This window comes from Sapajus apella, unplaced genomic scaffold (genome assembly GCF_009761245.1).
Source record: "Sapajus apella isolate SASKATOON/1434 unplaced genomic scaffold, GSC_monkey_1.0 scaffold43, whole genome shotgun sequence".
In the NCBI taxonomy this organism is placed as follows: Eukaryota; Metazoa; Chordata; class Mammalia; order Primates; family Cebidae; genus Sapajus; species Sapajus apella.
In genome coordinates, this window is record NW_022436983.1 from 15,740,249 (window position 1) to 15,760,459 (window position 20,211).

At 52.6% G+C, this 20,211-nt stretch overlaps 2 protein-coding genes across 3 annotated transcripts; both read left to right on the forward strand.

The window, feature by feature from the left end:
• The first annotated feature begins 175 nt into the window (after window positions 1-175).
• Window positions 176-4,604, forward strand: C1QC (complement C1q C chain). 2 transcript variants are annotated; one of them, XM_032300736.1, is made up of 3 exons: window positions 176-330; window positions 610-797; window positions 3,742-4,604. In XM_032300736.1, the coding sequence occupies exons 2-3, from the start codon at window positions 623-625 to the stop codon at window positions 4,296-4,298; spliced, it is 732 nt and encodes a 243-aa protein (XP_032156627.1). In that variant the 5' UTR covers window positions 176-330; window positions 610-622; the 3' UTR covers window positions 4,299-4,604. The 2 variants fall into 2 exon arrangements, with proteins under 2 accessions (XP_032156627.1, XP_032156628.1); XM_032300737.1 differs by having other exon boundaries at window positions 210-307.
• A 4,893-nt stretch (window positions 4,605-9,497) lies between these two features.
• Window positions 9,498-17,930, forward strand: C1QB (complement C1q B chain). The gene is made up of 3 exons (XM_032300738.1): window positions 9,498-9,809; window positions 15,830-16,033; window positions 17,207-17,930. The coding sequence occupies exons 2-3, from the start codon at window positions 15,847-15,849 to the stop codon at window positions 17,779-17,781; spliced, it is 762 nt and encodes a 253-aa protein (XP_032156629.1). The 5' UTR covers window positions 9,498-9,809; window positions 15,830-15,846; the 3' UTR covers window positions 17,782-17,930.
• The last annotated feature ends 2,281 nt before the right edge of the window (window positions 17,931-20,211 follow it).

Sequence of the window (20,211 nt, forward strand, 5' to 3'; positions counted from 1 at the left end):
ATACCCTCAGCCAGATGCTGGGGCAGTGGACATTTCCTCATTTCAGACACTCATGACTGCCGTGGGATTGTGGACGGGGGTGTTGCTGTGGTCAGTCTGGCTCAGCACCCAAAAGAAAGTGTCAAGTCAGGGAAAATTCTGGGAAAGGGGATGTGGGATTGGGGAGGGCATGAGAAGGGGAGGGGGCCCAGCCCTGCTCTGGGCAATCCTTGCTCTGACCACTCTGACACCGTGTCCTCTTGCCTGGGAGAGGGGAAGCAGATCTGAGGACATCTCTGTGACCAGGCTAGAAGCTGCCCACCCGCAGGTGAGGCCCAGACCCCTGCCCAGGTAAGGGCAGATGGCCATTCCCCCCACCTTCCACCACCTTCCTGAAACATGGTGCCAGGGCAGCTTGCTGTGTGAGGGGAAGGAGGGCTCCCACTCCCTGCTGGGCCCCAGAAGCTGGGCTTAAGAAGAGGCATCACCATCCATCCATGGTGAGGCTCCCGGGGGAGGAAGGGAGGCAGGATCCCGAGAGCTGAGGAGGACGGGCCCTGGGGAATGAGAGGGTCGGTGAGGTGGGGGCAGATGAGGGGCTGGGGGCCAGCTCAGCTCTCTCCCTCCCAGCTCCTTCTCCGGGATGGATGTGGGGCGTGGCCCCCACTTTGGGCTGAACCTGCTGCTGCTCCTGCTGCTGCTGCCCCTCAGGGGCCAGGCCAACACAGGCTGCTACGGGATCCCAGGGATGCCCGGCCTGCCCGGGGCACCAGGGAAGGATGGGCACGATGGACTGCCAGGGCCCAAGGGGGAGCCAGGTGAGTCTGTTGGCCTGGTTTGGGGATTGGGGTCTGGGGCAGGGATCAGAGTGTCTGGGGCTGACCAAGGGGTGGGGACAGCAGGAAGTGCATTCCCTTGCTGCCATGGCTGCCCCTGGGTAGAGCTGGACTCTCACTGCGGGTCTGGCTCATCTATCCTTAGAGCCCAGGCTTCAGGCCTCCCCAGAGGTGACACTGGGCCTGGCGCACCTCCACGCTCCTCCTCCTCCTCACCTGATTATAGGAAGGGAATAAGAGCGCCTGCCCCCGAAGGTGGCCGGGGGGCTCACAGGAGACAGTACAAGGAAAGTCTTCTTGCCCTGCAACATGGGCACCTGGGAAGTGAATATATCTAATGCACGGCTGCCAGGGTTCAAATCCCAGCCCCACTAAATCCCTCTATGTGAACCTGAACAAGTTACTTAACCTTGTAGTGCCTCAGTTTCCTCATCTGCAAAATGAGGAGATGGCTGCTGTGAGGAGTACGTTAACTTAAATATAAAACAGCCCTGAGCACCTGGGAGCTCTATACAGGGGTAGGCTATTGAATCATCGGTTTTATCAGAGATCTGTGCTCCCCTCCTCCTTAGGATTCTGGATGGTTGGAAGGGTGGGGGGCGAGAGGTCAGGATTGCAGCCAGAGAAGCTTCTGTTAGAGGTCCACAGGCAACCGCTGGCGTCGGAGAAGGGGCTGAGGCTATGAATGGGTGACTGGGGCTGAGGCTGGGTGGAGCCCTGCGCATGTGAGTGCCGTGTCTGTGAGCGAGCTGTGCACGTCTGGGACGCGAGGTATGTCTGGAGCCGGCCTGGGGTGAGACTGGGCAGAGGTAATGGGGGACAGGGGCGGTGGAAGGGAGAAAAGCCAGTGGAGAGGAACGTCCTTAGGAGTAGCCTCGCCATCATCTTCCTTCCTGGATAGATAGGCTGGCACCAACATTCCAGAAGGAATTCTCCAATTTAGGGTGAGCTCAGTGAGGCCCCCAGGTGTGCCATTTTCCAGGACCTTGTACTTCACAGCTGCCTCTGCCCAACTCCCCGCCCGGGGTAGCTGATGGGCCCCCGTGATTAAACTCCCAAGTCCCAGGCACAGTCTGTTTTAGGAGTGATAAAAAAGAGGCCACAGTCCCTTGAAGAAGTGGTTGACTCTCATTTTGCAAATGCCAAAGCTGGAGTTCAGAAAGTCTGAGCAACTTGTCCAAAGTCACACAGTGGGATCCTGTCCAACTCCCAAGCCCACATTCTCCACCACTGCCCTCGGCTGCTGCTCCAGCCCCCCTCCATTGCTGGTTCCTGGTGCTCTCCCAATTGGTGATTTGAGGACATCACAAAGGATGAGACGCTGCCCTGCTCAGCATCACCGGCAGCCACCACGAGGACCAGACCCTCCAGGGCACACCTGGCACTGTGCCTTCTCCCACTCCACCCTTTCCGGGACTCCCGGTTCTATCATGCGCATATCTCAACTGAGCAAACACAGGCTCACGGAGGGAGATCACCCACCCAGGGTCATAGGCCTGAAGGCCAGGTCTGCTGGGTCCCAACCCCACACTCCTAACTCTGAGGCCTAACAGGTTCACAAGCCATAGAGGATCTGTCACAAATGTGTCTGCACAGACATCTAGCCCGATGGAAGTCAGAGGAGGAAAGGAAACATGAGGGCTGGTGGGAGTGGTCAAGGAGGGCTTCCTGGAAGAAGAAACTGGAGTCAGACCTTAAAAAACAGGTATGATTTAGATAAGGGGAGAAAAAGCTCACAGAGGCTCAGATCATCAGGGCTGGAACAGAATGAGACACTGGGATTCTCCAGACTTGAGTTAGAGACCTGACTCCACCTCATACTGGCTGCATGGCCTTGGGCAAGTCTCTGACTCAGTTTCCTCATTGGTAACATGAGGGAAGTTGAACCAGGCCAGCTGTCATGGGGGCTGAGTGGGGCTGGGGCGAGCTGGAGAGAGTGGGCCCCGTAGTGGGGCGGCTTCTATTCAGCTCCATCCAGTGGTTCCCAGGCACTAATGCCAGCCGGGAGTTTCCATCTCAGGAATGGATATAGGTTGCATAGGACTCTGAAGCTTATATGTTGAGGGTCCTCTTTATGAAAAATAATACAAACTGACAGGTACACTTACTGCAGAGGTGAGAGTGGTTACAAAAATTTACACACTTGACAAAATTGTATTAGAACCACACATGCACACACACACATACGCACAAAGTATATATAAAACTGGCGAAGTCTACATTAGCTCCGTGAATTCTAGGCAGCTGAAGTTCCTGATTTTGACATTATATTTAAGTTATGCAAGATGTGTCATTGGGGAAAACTGAGCGAAGCATCCCTGTTCTTTATTTTTTTCAACTTTCTATGACTCTATAATTATTTCAAAATAAAAAGCTGGAAAAAAAGAGAAACACAAAATTAGGTGAAAGACCTGAAGGGACTGATACAAATGGACAGAACCTGGAGCTTACGCCGCCTCCGACCAGCCTTCTGGGTTTTTGTCAAGAAGGTCTGAGAATTTCACATTTTAAGTGAGTTCTGAACTTGTTCATGTTGGGATCTAATTAAACATTTTAAAAATCACCATGGAAGCCACACGATATCTATGGCCACATGCCATCTGTGCTTGGGCTGACAGTCGTGGCATCTGAGATCCTGCCCAGCTCTGAGCTCCCTACTTGCTCCATCACAAATGTGGAAACTGAGGCCAAGAGATGGGGAAGTGCCCTAGGCAAGGTCAGAGGGCAGGTCAGTGGAGGAGCAGGACTTGAACCAGGCTCTCTCTCCACCCCGGCCAAAGCCTGACTCCCTGCACCCTACTTCTAGGGAGATGGAAGGAAATTCTAGAGACCAAACACCAGTGCTGTGTTCCCTGGAGGACACCCCCAGGGTCCCTCTTCCCTGTCCCCCACCCTGTCACTGTCTTTCTGCCTTCTCCATCTCCAGGAATCCCAGCCATTCCTGGGACCCGAGGACCCAAAGGGCAGAAGGGAGAACCTGGCGCACCTGGCCATCCCGGGAAAAATGGCCCCATGGGACCACCTGGGATGCCTGGGGTGCCCGGCCCCATGGGCATCCCCGGAGAGCCGGGCGAGGAGGGCAGATACAAGCAGAAGTACCAGTCAGTGTTCACAGTCACTCGGCAGACCTCCCAGTTCCCCGCAGCCAACGGCCTGATCATCTTCAACACAGCCGTCACCAACCCGCAGGGGGATTACGACACGAGCACTGGCAAGTTCACCTGCAAGGTCCCGGGCCTCTACTACTTCGTCTACCACACGTCACAGACGGCCAACCTGTGCGTGCTGCTGTACCGCAACGGCGTCAAGGTGGTCACCTTCTGTGACCACATGTCCAACACCAAGCAGGTCAGCTCGGGCGGAGTGCTGCTGCGGCTGCAGGTGGGCGAGGAGGTGTGGCTGGCTGTCAATGACTACAACGGCATGGTGGGCATCGAGGGCTCCGACAGTGTCTTCTCCGGCTTCCTGCTCTTCCCCGACTAGGGCGGGCAGGTGGGCTCCAGCCCCACGGGCCATCCACCTCCCTCAGCTTCCTGCATGGACCCACCTTACTGGCCAGTCTGCATCCTTGCCTAGACCATTTTCCCCACTGGATGGACTCCTCCTCCAGGAAGCCCATCCTGACCACCGCCCCCTCCATGGGTTCTCTCCCTCCTCTGAACTCCTTTAGGAGTCACTGCTTGTGCAGTTCCTGTGACACTTAACCAATACCTTCTGGTACTGCCATTTGTTTTTTTCAAGTATTGGAAGGGGTGGGGAGATATATAAATAAACAGTGAAATCAATAAACATGCCTGGCTCAGATTCCTCATCGCTGATTCTTTGAACTTCAGATCTTCAGCTTGGCGTCATCCTAGCTATCTGTGGGCTCTGCACTCAAGACATCTGGCTGGTGCTCAGGGAAATCTTGGCTGCCGGTTTTAGGACACTCAGCACCATTTGGCCGGGTGGGAGAGAGATGTTCTAAGAGTGGTTACAGGCTGCCAGAGGTCCCCGAGGGATCACCTGCTGTCACTTGTCTGGGGGGAGAGGCACTGCCGTCATGAAAGGTATCCAAGCTCACAGGTAAATGGGAGTAAGTCTGACTTCCCGGGCCTGTGCTGAACTTCGGGAGCATTTCCCATGGGAGGGAATTGGGCTTGGGGAAGCCCAGTACAGACAAAGACAAGATGTGCAATGAATTTGTGCTGAATGAATAAGACATTGGTGTGAATTAATGAATGCATAAGTGGGTAAGTAAATGGCTAAAAGCAGAGTAAATGAATGAATGGAAAAAAATCATAATAGCTAACATTCACTGAGCACTTAGTATATGCCAGGCATTACACTAAGCACTTTATACATGTTGACTCATTTAACATTCATAATCATACTCTGAGATGGGCATGAGGGGGAGAGAGAGAGGGAATTGGCCCCCCAGATGTCTGGTCTGCCCCAAATAACTCACAGACTCTGGGACTCCCAGGAGATCTGAAACCACTGCTGCCCACCAGCCATCAGGTTTGACTGGGAGGTTGTTGGTGGGTGGACCCAGCCACCGTGGTCCTTGTGGAGGATGATGGAAGCCCACCATTTGATGTGCAGGTGCAAAAAGATAAAAATTATAACTTTCCTACGCAGACTCCACGACCAGTTCTCAGCTCCCAGTCAGACTCCAGGCTCACTCTAGCCTGGGAGAACCTGGCCCGTCCTGGCTGTGGTCACAGCTCGGTTCCACAAAGCCCCACAGAGTCATGGAAGCCCCAGTCAACTGACGCATGGGATGTCAAGAGCAGTGGCTCGAGCTGAGTTCTGCAACCACCTCCATTCACTTTGGCTGCTCCGTTTGGGAGGGGCTGCGTCACACCTCCCTGCCTTTGCCCATGCAGTCCCTCCCACTCATGCAAATCATCCATCCACCTGGATAATATTCACTTAACTGTCAGGAGTCAACACAAACATCACCTCCTCCATGAAGCCTTTTCTGATTTACCCCTTGGGTCCCCACAGTGCCCTCCACAAATTTGGGCACAAATTCATGACTCCTTAGAGCCCAGGTTCTCAAATCAGGTGATGAAGAAAATTAACCTAAAAACTTATATAAAACAAAACAAACAAAACCAGATCTCTCAACTCCAGGCTGTTTTATAAAGGTTTGGGGAAGACCAGGCTGTAAATGGGTTGGCGTTTGCAGGGGAATCTGACGCACACAGCCCACCCACTAGCTCTTGTGCACTTATTCACTTATATGTCTGCCTTCCCTCTAGACTGTAAGAATCCTTGGCACAGGGCCCCTTCCATACACACCTACCACATGACTGGGCATGAAAAGTGTGTAAGATGGAAAGGAGGGAGAGAAAGACACACACACACATACACACACACATATATACACATACACATGTATACACATGCATATAAAGGCACATGTACAGACACACACAAACACGCATATACATATAAACATACACACATATACCACACATACACATATACGCATACAAACATACACACATATATGCAAATATACACATATATGCATACATACACACATATATACACATATACACATACATATATAGGCACATGCACAGACACACACACATACATAAATGCACACACATACACATATACACATTTATACACATACACACACAGACATGCACAAACACACATATACACATACAAAAATATACCTATATACACAGATACACACACACACATATATACACATACACACACATATATACGAATACGTTATCCACACAACACATAGATATATGCATACACACAGAAACATACAGACACATATATACATGCACATATATACACACATACATATACATACATACGCATTGACATACACACAGACATCCAGACATCCACACACATCCACAGACCCACACATAGACATGCATTGACACTCATGCACACATACATGCAGATATACACACAGACGCATACACACATACACACATATATATGCACATGCATACACACATGCACACACATATATGCACACACACATGCACACATATATATGCACACGCATATACACATGCACACATATATATGCACACACACACACACATATATATGCACACGCATACATACACATACAGAAATCCACAGTGGGAGAGCAGGAGCCAGGGGCCGAGGAACTCGGTCGGTTCACTGAGTCCAGTGTCCCCAGCAGGGACAGTGTGAAGGCCACGTCCACGGCATCCACTGCTCTCTTCCACCTGCCCCTTAACCGTCCGCCTGGTGATGCCGATACATCTTCCTTCTCATTTCTCGTTTGTTTAAAAAATCAATACCCCGTTTCTGTAGGCCACAGTGTCAGATCAGAAACCAGTACTTTGGAAACAACAATTTTCATGCCATTTTTATTTTCCGTAATTGTTTCCTTGTTGCTCTCTCTTCGTCAGGGGAGGCCGGCCTTTGAAAATGCCAGCTTGTCCGCCTTGCTGAGGGGAGGCGGATGAGAGTTTTTCAGCGGGGCAGGCAAGGAGGGGTAGACGTGGGGCAGAAGCCAGGACAAGACGCCCCCAGCCGCAAGGAACCCCTTTCCGACCACGGGAAGGTGAGGGTGCAGGTTTCTTCTCCAGTTCTGCAAGCATTGGGGTTTCCACTCTCCATCAGGGATGCCAGTCCAAAATTTCATGGCTATAGACACCAGCTGGCTCCCATCAGGAGTCAAGGCCCAGGGACCCCTCAGCTCCTGATCCCCAAGTCCAGGCCTCCTCCTAATCTAGGCATGGCTTCTTTGCTCCTGGGTTCCAAGAATTCCATCTTCTCTTCATGTAAGTAATACTGTTCCTGTGTTTGCAGTGGGTGCCCACCAAGGGCTGGGCACTCAGCTAGCCCTGGACATAGCAGGGTGACCTCGCTGGCCCCCACAGCAGCCCCAGGAGATAGGTGTTCACGCCTCCAATTTCTGCACGAGGAAACCGAGGCCAGTAAACGTTCCTGAGGCCACACAGTTAACAAGAGGCAGGGCTGGGATTCAAACTGCCAAAGTCCATGCTCTTAACCCACCTCTGCTGCTTTCTTTTCTTAGCCTCACTGCTTCTACCCCAAATTCATGTCCACCTTTTCCCATTGCCATTAGCCATCTAAGAATTCGAGGCACAGGAGCCAGGCACAGAGGCTCATGCCTGTAATCCCAACACTTTGGGAGGTCAAGGTAGGCAGATCACTTGAGGTCAGGAGTTCGAGACCAGCCTGACCAACATGGTGAAACCCTGTTTCTACTAAAAAAAATACAAAAATGAGCCAGGTTTGGTGGCCTGCACCTATAGCCCCAGCTACTCAGGAGGCTAAAGTAGGAGAATCACTTGAACCCGGGAGGCAGAGGCCGCAGTGAGCCGAGATCACACCACTGCACTCCAGCCTGAGAGACAGAGCTAGACTCCATCTCAAGAAAAAAAAAAAAAGAAGAAGAATTAGAGGCCCAGGCCCACTAGGCTTTGGGAACTCCCAAAACCCCTTGACTTGCAACCTACTAACTCCCTTCTCCCCCTGTGGAATCCCCTGCTTCTGCTCCTCCCCCTAGCCCGGGTTCCTTTGGGCCCATGGTTGACTGAGCTCAGAGTCCTTCTGGTCTTATCAAGCTTACCTTTCCCTCCTAATCACCCACTGTGGTTAACACTTAATTTCCACCAGGCCACACCCACCAGCCCAGTGATTTTCCATCTCCAGGCACAGGTGTCAAGAGGGCCCTCCAGCTCCTGCTTGCCGTTCATCACATCGTGCTAGATGCAGCCACAGGGAGAGGGAGGCTGATACCCCAGTGCCAGGGACATAGGCTTCCAGGCCTGTGTCTGCCACTTCCATGAGGCATAGGCCCCAGCTGTCACGTCTTTCTGTGACATTTATCACAGGAGCAATGATAATGTCCTTCAGTGTTTAACGCTGGTCTCCCCCCATAGAAGGGAGGTCCCATGGGGACAGGGACGATGGCCGATTTGCTAAGAGCTGTCCCTTCAGTGCTTAGCACATGGAGGGGAACACACAATATCCGTTAAATGGTGGCTGTCCCCTCCGGGCCTCAGTTTCCCTATATATAAAATGAGGAGGATGGGCCGAGTGATCTCAGCCGCTCTCCGGCCCTAACTTGGTATGATTCCAGGATCAAGAAGAAGCAACGGGCCCCTGCCTGGGCCTATTGCTGTCATCAGCTTCAAGCCCTGCTGGAAGCAGAGGGAGGGGCATGAATAAATAATGAGCACATTTAAAATGCATTATGAGATTATTTTCTGAGAACAAGGAAAGAGCAGGGGCACAGAATGGGAAGGAAGCAGAAGAGATGAGCCCAGAAAGGAGAAGCCTGGGACATGAAGTGATATTAACAATGAACATGTGCATAGGACTTTACAGTTTACCCCCATACACTTTCTCCCCCATCATTTCCTCCATTATCCTCCCAGCGGCCCGTGAGATCTGTATCTGTAGAGCAGGTATAATTATGGTCCCATCTTATAGCAGAGAAAATTGGGGCTCCCTTGGGGTTCCCTTGACTGAGAACATGTAAGCTGGCAAGTGGCAGGACCGGGATTGGAATCAAAGTCTCTGACTCTAAGTCAGTGCTCAGGCACTGGGCCAGCCACATGATGCTCACGGAACACCCCTGCCCGGTGTAGAAGAAGATCACGAGGTCAGAGTGCCTGGGCGGGTGAGCCGCCAGCTGCAGTCGGTTCCCCAGGACTGCGTGTTCTCCTCACAGCTGCTGAGTCGGCAAAACCGAACTCACATCCATCCATCTCATTTACAGTAAATCCGGTGGGTTGCAGAAATGGGACCTGAAACTGCCTGAGGGCAGCAGGGTTGGGGGACAGTGAGGGCACGGGAAGGGGTCATGGGAGGGGACTGCTGTGCCATGGGAGGGGACTGTCAGGGGAAGCCCTTCCCACCTCTGGGGAAGGGAACTTCCGCTTCGGCCGAGGGCAGCAGGCCTACGGCTCCTTGTCCCACTGCTGCTCAGCCCAGTGGCATCGCAGGACACCGGCTTCCCAGGTGAGGACAGGGCTTGGCGCCTGGGGGAGGCTGGCAGGGCCAATATGGAAGAAAGTGGTGATTCCATAAGTGTGAGCTTTGCGTCCCCTGCCTTGGAGCCAGCTGGGCTGCTTAACAGTGTAGGCAGCCAGGCCCAATCCCAGATCTATGGGACCCATCTTTCTGGGGAGTCTGGGGAGTCTGCTGCCACCCAGGGCCCAGTGGACGGGTGGCCACCTCAAGTGGATCCTGCAGCCTCGGGGCTTTGGCATCACAGAGACTTGAGCTGACTCCAGCTCTGCATCCTGTGTGTGGCTCATCTTGGGCAAGCCCCCTAACCTCTCTCAGCCCGGCCCCCCTAGGGAGAACAGAACCTCTCCGGGCTGCTGTGCCCTACAGGAGATCAAGCTTGCAAAAGCTTAGTGCATGCCCTGGCTCAAAATTGATCAGTAAACCAGACACAGGAGTGGGATTAGAACCCAGTTTCCCCTGCCCAGCCCAGCGTTTCTCTAGCATCTTGCTTCTCTTATTTCCTCACACTCTGCTGAGAAAGCTCAGCTTGACTCTTCCAAAGAAATATGGGATGTTCCGGTAGAGTTAGGATTCGTTCTTAGCTAGTGCTGAGTGAATGCAATGTTTGTGCGGGGGCGATGGGAAGTGGTCCTGCACCGGGGACCTCATTTCTTCTAAGCACCTTCTCCCATCATCCTTCCGGCAGCCCGGTCAGGCTGAAATCAGCATTGCCAAGAGGCTCAGAGAGGTTGAGGCACTTGCCTGAGGTTATGCTGCTGGCTGCACAGAAGGGGCTTTACAGTCAAGTGGGCCTGACTCCAGGTTGGGGGAAGGGACAGCTGAGACTGAAGGAGATGGAAAGGCCAGAGCTGGGGGGAACACGGGAGGAACCTGACTGGCCACGATGAGGGGCTGGCACAGCAGGAGGTGGGTAAACCAGGTGAGTCATAAGCCCTAACCCAAGCCTGCAACTCGGTGGCTTTTGAAATGGGCTAGAACCAGCATTTTCCTACTCCCCCTACCCCTGGCTTCTCCAGGAAGCCCAGGTCCCGTCGGAGCCCTGCTCCCCACCCACACCCGCACCAGCTGGTCCCAGTGCTCCACCTCTGGCTACCTCCAGCTGACAGAGCCCAGTCTCTCCAAGGGATTATCTTTTTTTTTTTTTAACTTCTCCAACCATCTTTCCTTCTGTTCAACCACTCAGGAATTCTTGGATGACAGTGAGAATGATAAAATAGCCAATACTCATTAAGCACTGCCAACATGTCAGGCTCTGTTGGAAGCTGTAACTCATGTCCTCAAGCCAACCCTATGAGGGAGAGAGTAGCATTATTCCCACTTTATAGGAGGGCCAACTGTGGCCCGAGAGGGGGAGTGATTTCCCAAGTCCCTGAGCTAAGAAGCAGCAGAGAGCTGATGTGAATCCGGATGGTGCTGCTTTCCTTGTGACACTACAGGCTCCCGCTGTCAGGTGACACACTCCCGCTGCCTGCAAAGAGCAGCGATCATCGTGGTGGTAAAAGCCAACTTCACCGAGCTCTGACCATGTGCCTACCACTGCTCTTAGCGTGTCCATTCATTAGTCCTTGCATCAGGCTGTCTGGCTTCAAAGTTTATGTTTTAACCACCAGGTACAGTGGCCTCTTAACGTAACACTGAATTTTAAGATCTAATGGATATGAGTTTGACTCCCAGCCACATAGGAGCTGTGTGACTTTATCAAGGTGCTTGCCCTCTCTGATCCTGTTTCCTCATCTGTAAAATGAGAAAGCCAGAGAGCATTCTCAGGGGTCGAGCATTCAAATTACATGAGATAAGGGCATGTAAATCATTTGGCTCAGAGCCTGGCCCATAAGTGCCCAACTTATTAAAGTTGTCAAATTGCCATTGTGTAAAACCTTCAGCAAGAGCAAGAGTGAGAGCGGATGCTTATTCAGGGCTAAGCAGGACCACGCCCCTGAGCCACCGTCTCTTCAGAGCACAGAGCCCGACAGAGTCTAAATCCATCAACAGCAGGCCCTGGCCATACTCATCTTTACAGCCTCCCTCTCCTCGGTGCACGGGGTCTGGCATAGCTCAGGGCTTTGAGGAAGAAATTTATCAGAACTAGGCTGAGGGGCTGAGGCTAATTTGTAGATCATAGGAGCCAAATAGCAGGCTTTTCTGTTCCCAGAGAGCCCTCCACATGCCAGACTCTGGGGTTGGTACAGCCAGCATGAGGCAGAGGGTAGGGGTTTGCCCACAGCCCTACCGTTAAATCATTTGCTGGGTGATTTGGGGTAGGCTGCTTTCTAAGTTCTGATCATCAGTTTCCTCATCCGAGAGATGGGAAATTCATCATGACCCCCTTCCCCAGGGTGTTGTGAGAATCAGAGAATCAGCAGCAACAGCAGAAGCAGCCACAAGTCCCAACGAGAGCTCGGGGCTTGGGGCTTTGTGACTCTTTCCCATCCATGGCCTCACCTGGGTCCCTGTGGCCGCTCTGGGAGGTGGGCAGAGACCGCTCTGCTCCCCGATTTTAAGAGAGGATACAGCTCAGCCTCTGAGGGAAGGCTTCTCGGAGGAAGAAGGCTTTGACCTAAGCCTTGAATGGTGAAAAAAATGTGAATCTGGGCAAAGGTGGAATGGGCTGCCTCAAGAGGTAATGAGCTGCCCGTCACTGAAAGGGTGCAAACCATGGATGGAAGAGCCCTTGGCAGAGATGTCATTTCCTCACACTCTGCTGAGAAAGTTCAGCTTGACTCTTCCAAGGAAAGAATGCAATGTGGAGATGGAGTTGTGATTGGTTCCCAGGACTGAGTGAACGCAACGTTTGTGCAGCAGTAGAGTGGGAGGCACCGCACGGGGGACCTTGGCAGAGGCGTCATTGAGGAGACTTTAGAACAGGCTGAAGGGTCCTCAGGAACTTAAACATGGAATTACCGTAAGCGGTAATTCCTCTCCTAAGTATAAACCCTGAAGAATTAAAAGCAGATACTCAAATCCTCGTTCACAAATGTTCATAGCAGCGCACTTCACAGTCGCCAAAAGAGGGAAACTTCCCAAATGCCCACCAATGATGAGTGGACAAAGAAACAGCCACGTGAGGCGCTGAGTGCCTGTAATCCCAGCTACGCAGGAGGCTGAGGCAGGAGGGTCGCCTGAGCTCCAGAGTTTGAGACCAGCCTGGGCAACATAGCGAGACCCCATCTCAGCAAAACAAAACAAACAAACAAACAAACAAATTGTGATCTAGTCTGTAAGGGGAAAAACACAAACTATATTTCGCCCCACTCTCACACCACAACGATCAATACAAAGACTTCTGTGACCAAATGTGGGGGGTTTCCCCCGACACACCAAGCAAGCAACCAAATCTGCTGGTATCTTTCCATTCAGTTCTGGCACTATCCAGAAATAGCATGAGACCCCACAGGCTGAGAGCTCAGTCCCACAGGACTGCTCCCCTCAGACATCAGTTACAAGCCCAGGCCCCCAGAACTTCTGACCAGCAGCCTCATGTTGGAGTTTGTCCCCCCAACCCTCTCCTTGGGTTTGGTTTCTAGAGTAGCCTGCAGAACTCAGGGAAACATGTTTACCAGTTTATTATCAAGGATACTACAAAGGATACAGATGAGGAGATGCCCAGGGTGAGGTATGAGGGAAGGGGCGTGCCAATGTCACACCCAGGTCCCTGGTCACGCCACCCCCCGGGAACCTCCACGTGTTCAGCTATCTGGAAGCTCACCGAACCTAGTTTTTGGGATTTTGTGGAGGCATTATTATGTAGGTATGGTTGATTAAACCATTGACCATTGGTAATCAACTTAACCTTCAGCCCCACTCCCCTCCCCAGAGGTTAGGAGGTGGGGCTGAGAGTAAACCCTCTAAGCCTGCCTTGGTCTTCTGGTGACCAGCCCCATCCTGAAGCTACCTAGGGCTGCCAGCCGTCAATGAATCATTAGCATACAAAAAGACATCACTTTGGAAATTCTAAGGATTTTAGGAGTTGTCAGCCAGGAAAGGGGTAGAAGACCAAATATATACTTTGCAATCTCACATGTATCCATGCAATGGAATATTACTCAGCTATAAACAGGAATGAAGTACTGATACATGCTACAACATGGATGAACTTTGAAAACATTACACTAAATGAAAAAAGTCAGACACAAAAGGTCACATATTGTTTAACTCCATTTACATGAAATAATAGGGATAGGTAAATCCATAGGGACCGAAAGCAGATTCGTGTTTATCAGGGGCTGGGGGGAGGGGGGTTGAAAAGAAACTGCTTAACGGGCATAGGGTTTTATTTTGGGGTGATGAAAAGTCTTGGAACTAGATGGAGGTGAGGGTTGCATAAGACTGTGAACGTATTCAATACCGCTAAAATGCTCGTTTTCAATTGGTTAAATTTATGTTGTAGGAATGTTGCCTCAGTTACAAATATATAGGCTGAGGGTTAAACTAGATGAACTTTAAGGCCACTCTGTCCCGCGAGCTAACAGCTTGGGACACTGGCCATGCTGACCAGTTTGAGACAGCCCACCAGCTTCTTCCTAGTTCTCTGGGATTTAAAAGCAGCCAGCACTGCTCTCCTGCCAGAGTCACAGCTCTGAAAATGTTCCACCAGCAGAGACGGCCTGGTACGCTGTCAGGGACCTCAGCTTCATTCCTTCCTGTGTGACTCTGAGCAAGTAACTTAGCCTCCCTGTGTCCTCTTTGGTGTAGGAATCACAGTAGATGCCAGGATGCTCGAAGCATGCAAGGTGGCCTGCTCATAAGTGGCATCGCACCCTGAATTCAGAAGCTCTACTGAACAAGAGCTTCGGGGGAATAAAACCCCAAACCCACAGTAGCCTAGCTGCCTCTCCAGCCTTGCGCCCTGTCCGTTGGACCCTGGCTCCCCTCTGCCATACTGGCCTCCTGCTGATCCTCAACATTCCCACCCCTGTCCTACCTCTGGGCCTTCTCCATACTCTTCTGTCCTCCTGAACATTCTTACCCCCACCTTTTCTGAACCTTCAGGTATCAGCTTAATCATCACTTCCAAGAGTGGCTTCCCCTTGGAGAAGACTTTCCTGGTGGGAGGACATCCCTCACAAAACCCACCACCTTCCTTCCACCTCCAGCCCAGTGACTCTGCCTCCCAGCACCTTTCCCTTCCTTTCAGAGTGCCAACATAGTCTATCACTAATTTTATTTACTTCTATGCTGACCTGTTTATATCTGTTTCTCCACTAGGGGCACAAGATCATGAGGGCAGGGACTGCATCTGTCTTGTTCTTCACTGAATCCCCAGAACCTTGCACAGGGTCTGGTAGATAGGGGACAATCAGTGAACATGTGGGTGAAAGGATGAATGGAGAGACAGATGGAGGAATAGAGGGATGGATGGATGAATGGATGGATGGATAGATGGACAGAAGGATGGAGGGATGCAGGTGTGGAAGGATGGATGGATAGACGGATGGATGGGTGGATGGATGGGTGGGTGGATGGATGGGTGGGTGGATGGATGGATGGATGTACAGCAGGATGGAGGCAGGGATGGATGGATGGAGGGATAGAGAAATGAATGAATGGATGGATGGACGGGGATGGGTAGATGCAAAGATGGAGGGATAGAGAGATGGATGGAAGGATGGTTGCAGGGATGGACAGAGGGAGGGAGGGAGGGATGAATGGATGAATGGATGCAGGGATGGAGGGATAGAGAGATGGATGGATAGATGGATGGATGGATGGATGGACAGAGGGATATGGGGATGGAAGGATGGAGGGATGGATGGATGGATGGACAGCAGGATGGAGGGAGGAAAGGATAGATTAATGCAGGGATGAAGGGATAGAGGGATGGCTGGCTGGCTGGATGGATGGATGCAGGGATAGAGGGATAGAGATGGATGAATAGATGGATGGATGGATGGATGGATGGATGCAGGGATGGAGGGATAGAGATGGATGAATGGATGGATGGATGGATGCAGGGATGGATAATAGCATCACCATGGTGGTAACCTCTCACATTGTCTTCTCCTCCACAGGAGGTGTCTGACTCGGTATGATGATGAAGATCCCGTGGGGCAGCATCCCAGTACTGATGTTGCTCCTGCTCCTGGGCCTGCTTGATGTCTCCTGGGCCCAGGGCAGCTGCACTGGGCACCCAGCCATCCCTGGCATCCCGGGTATCCCTGGGGTACCTGGCTCTGACGGCCAACCTGGGACCCCAGGGATAAAAGGAGAGAAAGGTACCATGGGCTTTAGGGACACACTAGTAATGCTGACCAAGTTCCCATCTCCTGCCTCCCAAGTCACAGTTGCCTAACTTTGAGACCGCAAAAGCACAGGCAGGTCCAGTAGCTTGCTCAACACTTGCAGTAACCATGCAGGGAGGGAATTCTGATTCCCATTTGACCGGCAGGAAAACTGGCTTCCAAAAAGGCCACTGACTTACTCAAGGTAGCTCAGTAAATGTTGAGGCTGAGACCAGACCATGGGTCTCTTACCATTAAATTCAGGTGGAGAGAGTGCCGCTGTTCCCACACAGTCCTGGTGTGAAACTTCACCTCCTGGGCAAGTGACTTCTCTCTGAATTGCTATTTCCTCACCTGCAAAATGGGGACAATGATATTTTTTGGGGTTGTCATAGGGTTCAAATGAGACTCCCTACCGTGAAAACCCCTCTGTAAATTGTGGCTTATTCATTCATTTAACCTGAAGTTATACAGCAACCCTCTGTGCCAGTCACTTTCCTCACATAACCTCATCTAATCCTCACAATCCCACAAAATATCTTCATCCCCATTTGACAGATAAGGAGGCTGAGCCTCAGGAAATGTGACTCAGCCAAGGTGACACCACTACAAATGGCAGATGTGACACACGAAGCACACCTGTCTGTCCCCAGAGCCCATGTTCTCAGGCCCTAGTCTCCACCACTCTACTGGAAAATCAGTTTTATCTTGTGTTGTGCCAAACCAAGGTGTAGTGGCTGCTTGGGGGGTGGGGGTGGAGTGAGAAAGATTCTAAAGTCCATTGCCAGAAGCAGCAAGACTGAAGGCCATGATTAATTAGGGATGCCTGCCAGGGGTGAGGGGTGGAGAGGGACAGCGCTCATTATCCCCGCTCTAGCCTGAACAAGGACCCCCATGCAAGCTGGGGAGGAGGGCCAGCCTAGCGCCTTCCTCAGCGAGCAGTGGTTCTGCTCCCCACGGCCATCAGTCCCCACAAAGTTCAAGCATATCACGGACTCAGGAAGCTGGGCTGGAGGGAGAACCAGAGCCCCTCTCTGACACTGCCTTCTTTGTTTTATAAACGGGAGGCTGGGGCCCAGAGAGGGGCAGGGCTCTACCCAAGGCCCCAGCACACGCCTTTTTCTTTTGGTCTCAGTGATCTCATCTCTTTGGTCTCTGCTTTTCCAGGGCTTCCAGGGCTGGCTGGAGACCATGGTGAGTTTGGAGAGAAGGGAGACCCAGGGGTTCCTGGGAATCCAGGAAAAGTCGGCCCCAAGGGCCCCATCGGCCCTAAAGGCGGCCCTGGGGCCCCTGGAGCCCCAGGCCCCAAAGGTGAATCGGGAGACTACAAGGCCACCGAGAAAATCGCCTTCTCTGCCACAAGAACCATCAACGCCCCACTGCGCCGGGACCAGACCGTCCGCTTTGACCACGTGATCACCAACGTGAACAACAACTATGAGCCCCGCAGTGGCAAGTTCACCTGCAAGGTGTCCGGCCTCTACTACTTCACCTACCACGCCAGCTCTCGAGGAAACCTGTGCTTGAACCTCATGCGTGGCCGGGAGCGCGCACAGAAGGTGGTCACCTTCTGTGACTACACCTACAACACCTACCAGGTCACCACCGGTGGCGTGGTCCTCAAGCTGGAGCAGGGGGAGAACGTCTTCCTGCAGGCCACCGACAAGAACTCGATAGTGGGCTTAGAGGGTGCCAACAGCATCTTCTCCGGGTTCCTGCTCTTTCCAGATGTGGAGGCCTGACCTGTGGGGCTGCTTCACACCCACCCTGGCTCGCCCCACCAGCAACGCGCACTCGACCCCCAGCCCCACCCCTTGCCCAGCCAATGCACACAGTAAGGCTTGGTGAATGTTGCTGAGTGAATGGGTAAATAAACTCTTCAAGGCCAAGAGACAGTGGTCTAATTCAACTCTGCGTCCCAGCACCTGGCACACCATAAGTACCAGGCTCAGAGTGTTGGTTACATGAATGAATGAATCATGAATGAATGAAGGCCTCTGTCCGAGTCCTGCTCTGTGCCAGCCACACGGGGAGTGGGGGGGGGTCGAACACCCACTATGCTCCCAGCAGTAGGGTACACCTTTTCCTGATTCTCCTGTTAATACTCATTCTCTTCCTGGGAGAGAGGGCGCATCGTACCCAGCTTACAGAAGAGCAAACTGAGGATCAGAAGGGATGCAGGGATTGTCCACAATCTCACAGCAGGGCTGGGATTCAAGGGCAGCTCTGCCCACTGATGACCTGAAACCTCTTTTAAAGGCAACATATCTAGGCCAGCCCTGAAAGGTGCTCTGTGCTTGTCCCTTCCCATTACCCCTACCAAGGATCAAGGGGTCCTCCTCCAAGGCTTTACATGACCTTGGCACAGGAGCTTTTCCCTTTTTTATTCTCCCCACATGCCTTCCTCCCAGTATCTTCCCAGCCTAGTGAAAGCTCAGCCATCCAGTTAGAGCAAATGTCACTCCTCTGCTCAAAAACCTTCAGTGGCTCCCCAGTGTCCACCAGATATAGTCCTTGCCCATGAACCCGGCCTTCCAGCCTCACTCTACTAGGACTTTCTGTCTTCTAAACAAGCCCACCTCAGTGCCCTTCACCTAGAAGCCTTCCACTCTGCCCATCTACCCCTCCTCTAAAACCTCATTCAAGCCACCCCTCCTCCCTGAAGCCAGACCACCCAGCTCTCTCACGCCCACTCCTCTGGCCTCCTCTAACCCCGGAGCGTGCACAGGCAGCATCTGGCTTCTCATCCTATCTCCCCAGCCAGCCTGGAGCTCCACACCCTGCTCACTTTTGAGCCAGCACAGAACCCATGATGGACAGCAGTCACTCAGTGAATATTCTTTGCCAGATTGGCTGAGACCACAGGCCTAGGACCCCAGAGTCCCGCCCAGCTCGGCACCTACTCCCCTCAGCCTCTCCTACTAGCCCCACCATCAAGACCCTCAACCAATCCTGACCTGAGGTGGGAGGGATTTAAGATATTCCTGCCTGTGGCACCCGCCCAGCCTCCTGTTTGGCTGGCCCATCGCTCAGGACCCCATTCACTGGGTGCTGTTTCTGCCCTATCTCCTGGGCCTGGGACCCGGCCTTGGTGACCTGCCCTAACCCCAGACTGTCCAACCAAGACCTAGAATCTTTTCTCCAGGAGCTGGCCCTTCTTTCTGCTGCTCCACCCTTTCAATGCAAACTGCCTGGCCTTTGAATCTAATACTGAGTTAAGATAGTAATGGCCACACCACAATTGAGTCACTGTGTATCTAGTGTTTTGTGCACATGAGCTCATTTAATCCCCAACCACAACCCCTAGGAAGAACATAATATCATCCTCATGTGGCTACATGACAAAAAAATATAAAACTCAGAGAGGGCAAGCAAGTTGCCCAGGGTCACACAGCTGACAGCTACACGGCCAGGTTAGGAGCCTGCTTCCGTTTGCCTCACAGTTCATCACCTCCTTGCCACCCACATCCGTTGAAACCCCTTCTGCAGCACCTCCACCCTGCAGTCCCATGGCCTCTCACCTGAACCCATCTGACCTCAGGAGCATGTTCTTGAGCCTCTGCAGTTGGGTCCATCTGTGCTAGGCTACACGGCAAGCAGGGGCAGAGCTGGCTTCTGGTGTCAAGCATGCGCAGAGCACCCCATCTTGCTGCACGGACCCGGGCAGAGCTGCCAGAGAAGTCAGAGCTCCACGCTCCTGCCTGCTTGTCTCAGGAGCTGCCGTCAGGATGCCTGGCTCTCTGCAGTGCCAACCCTCCCTGACCCCTGACCCATAAACCCTGATCCTGCCTCCTGGCCTCCACCAGACCCCCACCCCCACAGTCGGGACACTCATAAGTGCCCTTGTTGGGCTCTCCCAGGAGCTTCCAGACCTGCCAGAAATCCCGGCTCTGACCGTGCATCCAGCCGTGCCCATCACAGCCAACATGCCTGGCTCCACACAGAGGTGCATGCACCTCGACTCTTCACATTTATGTATTTATATTTATTTTGAGACAGGGCCTTTAGCCTCTGGGTTGTAGTTTGCCAACCTGCTCTAGACCCAAATGTGGCTCTAACCTTGGAGAAGAGGAGCGGGAAGTTGGGCTCAGCACTGCCTGTCTCCCTTCTGACTACAGTGTGAGTCCTGGCTTCTTTACGCCCATTGATCCTGACCCACACGCCCCTCCCAG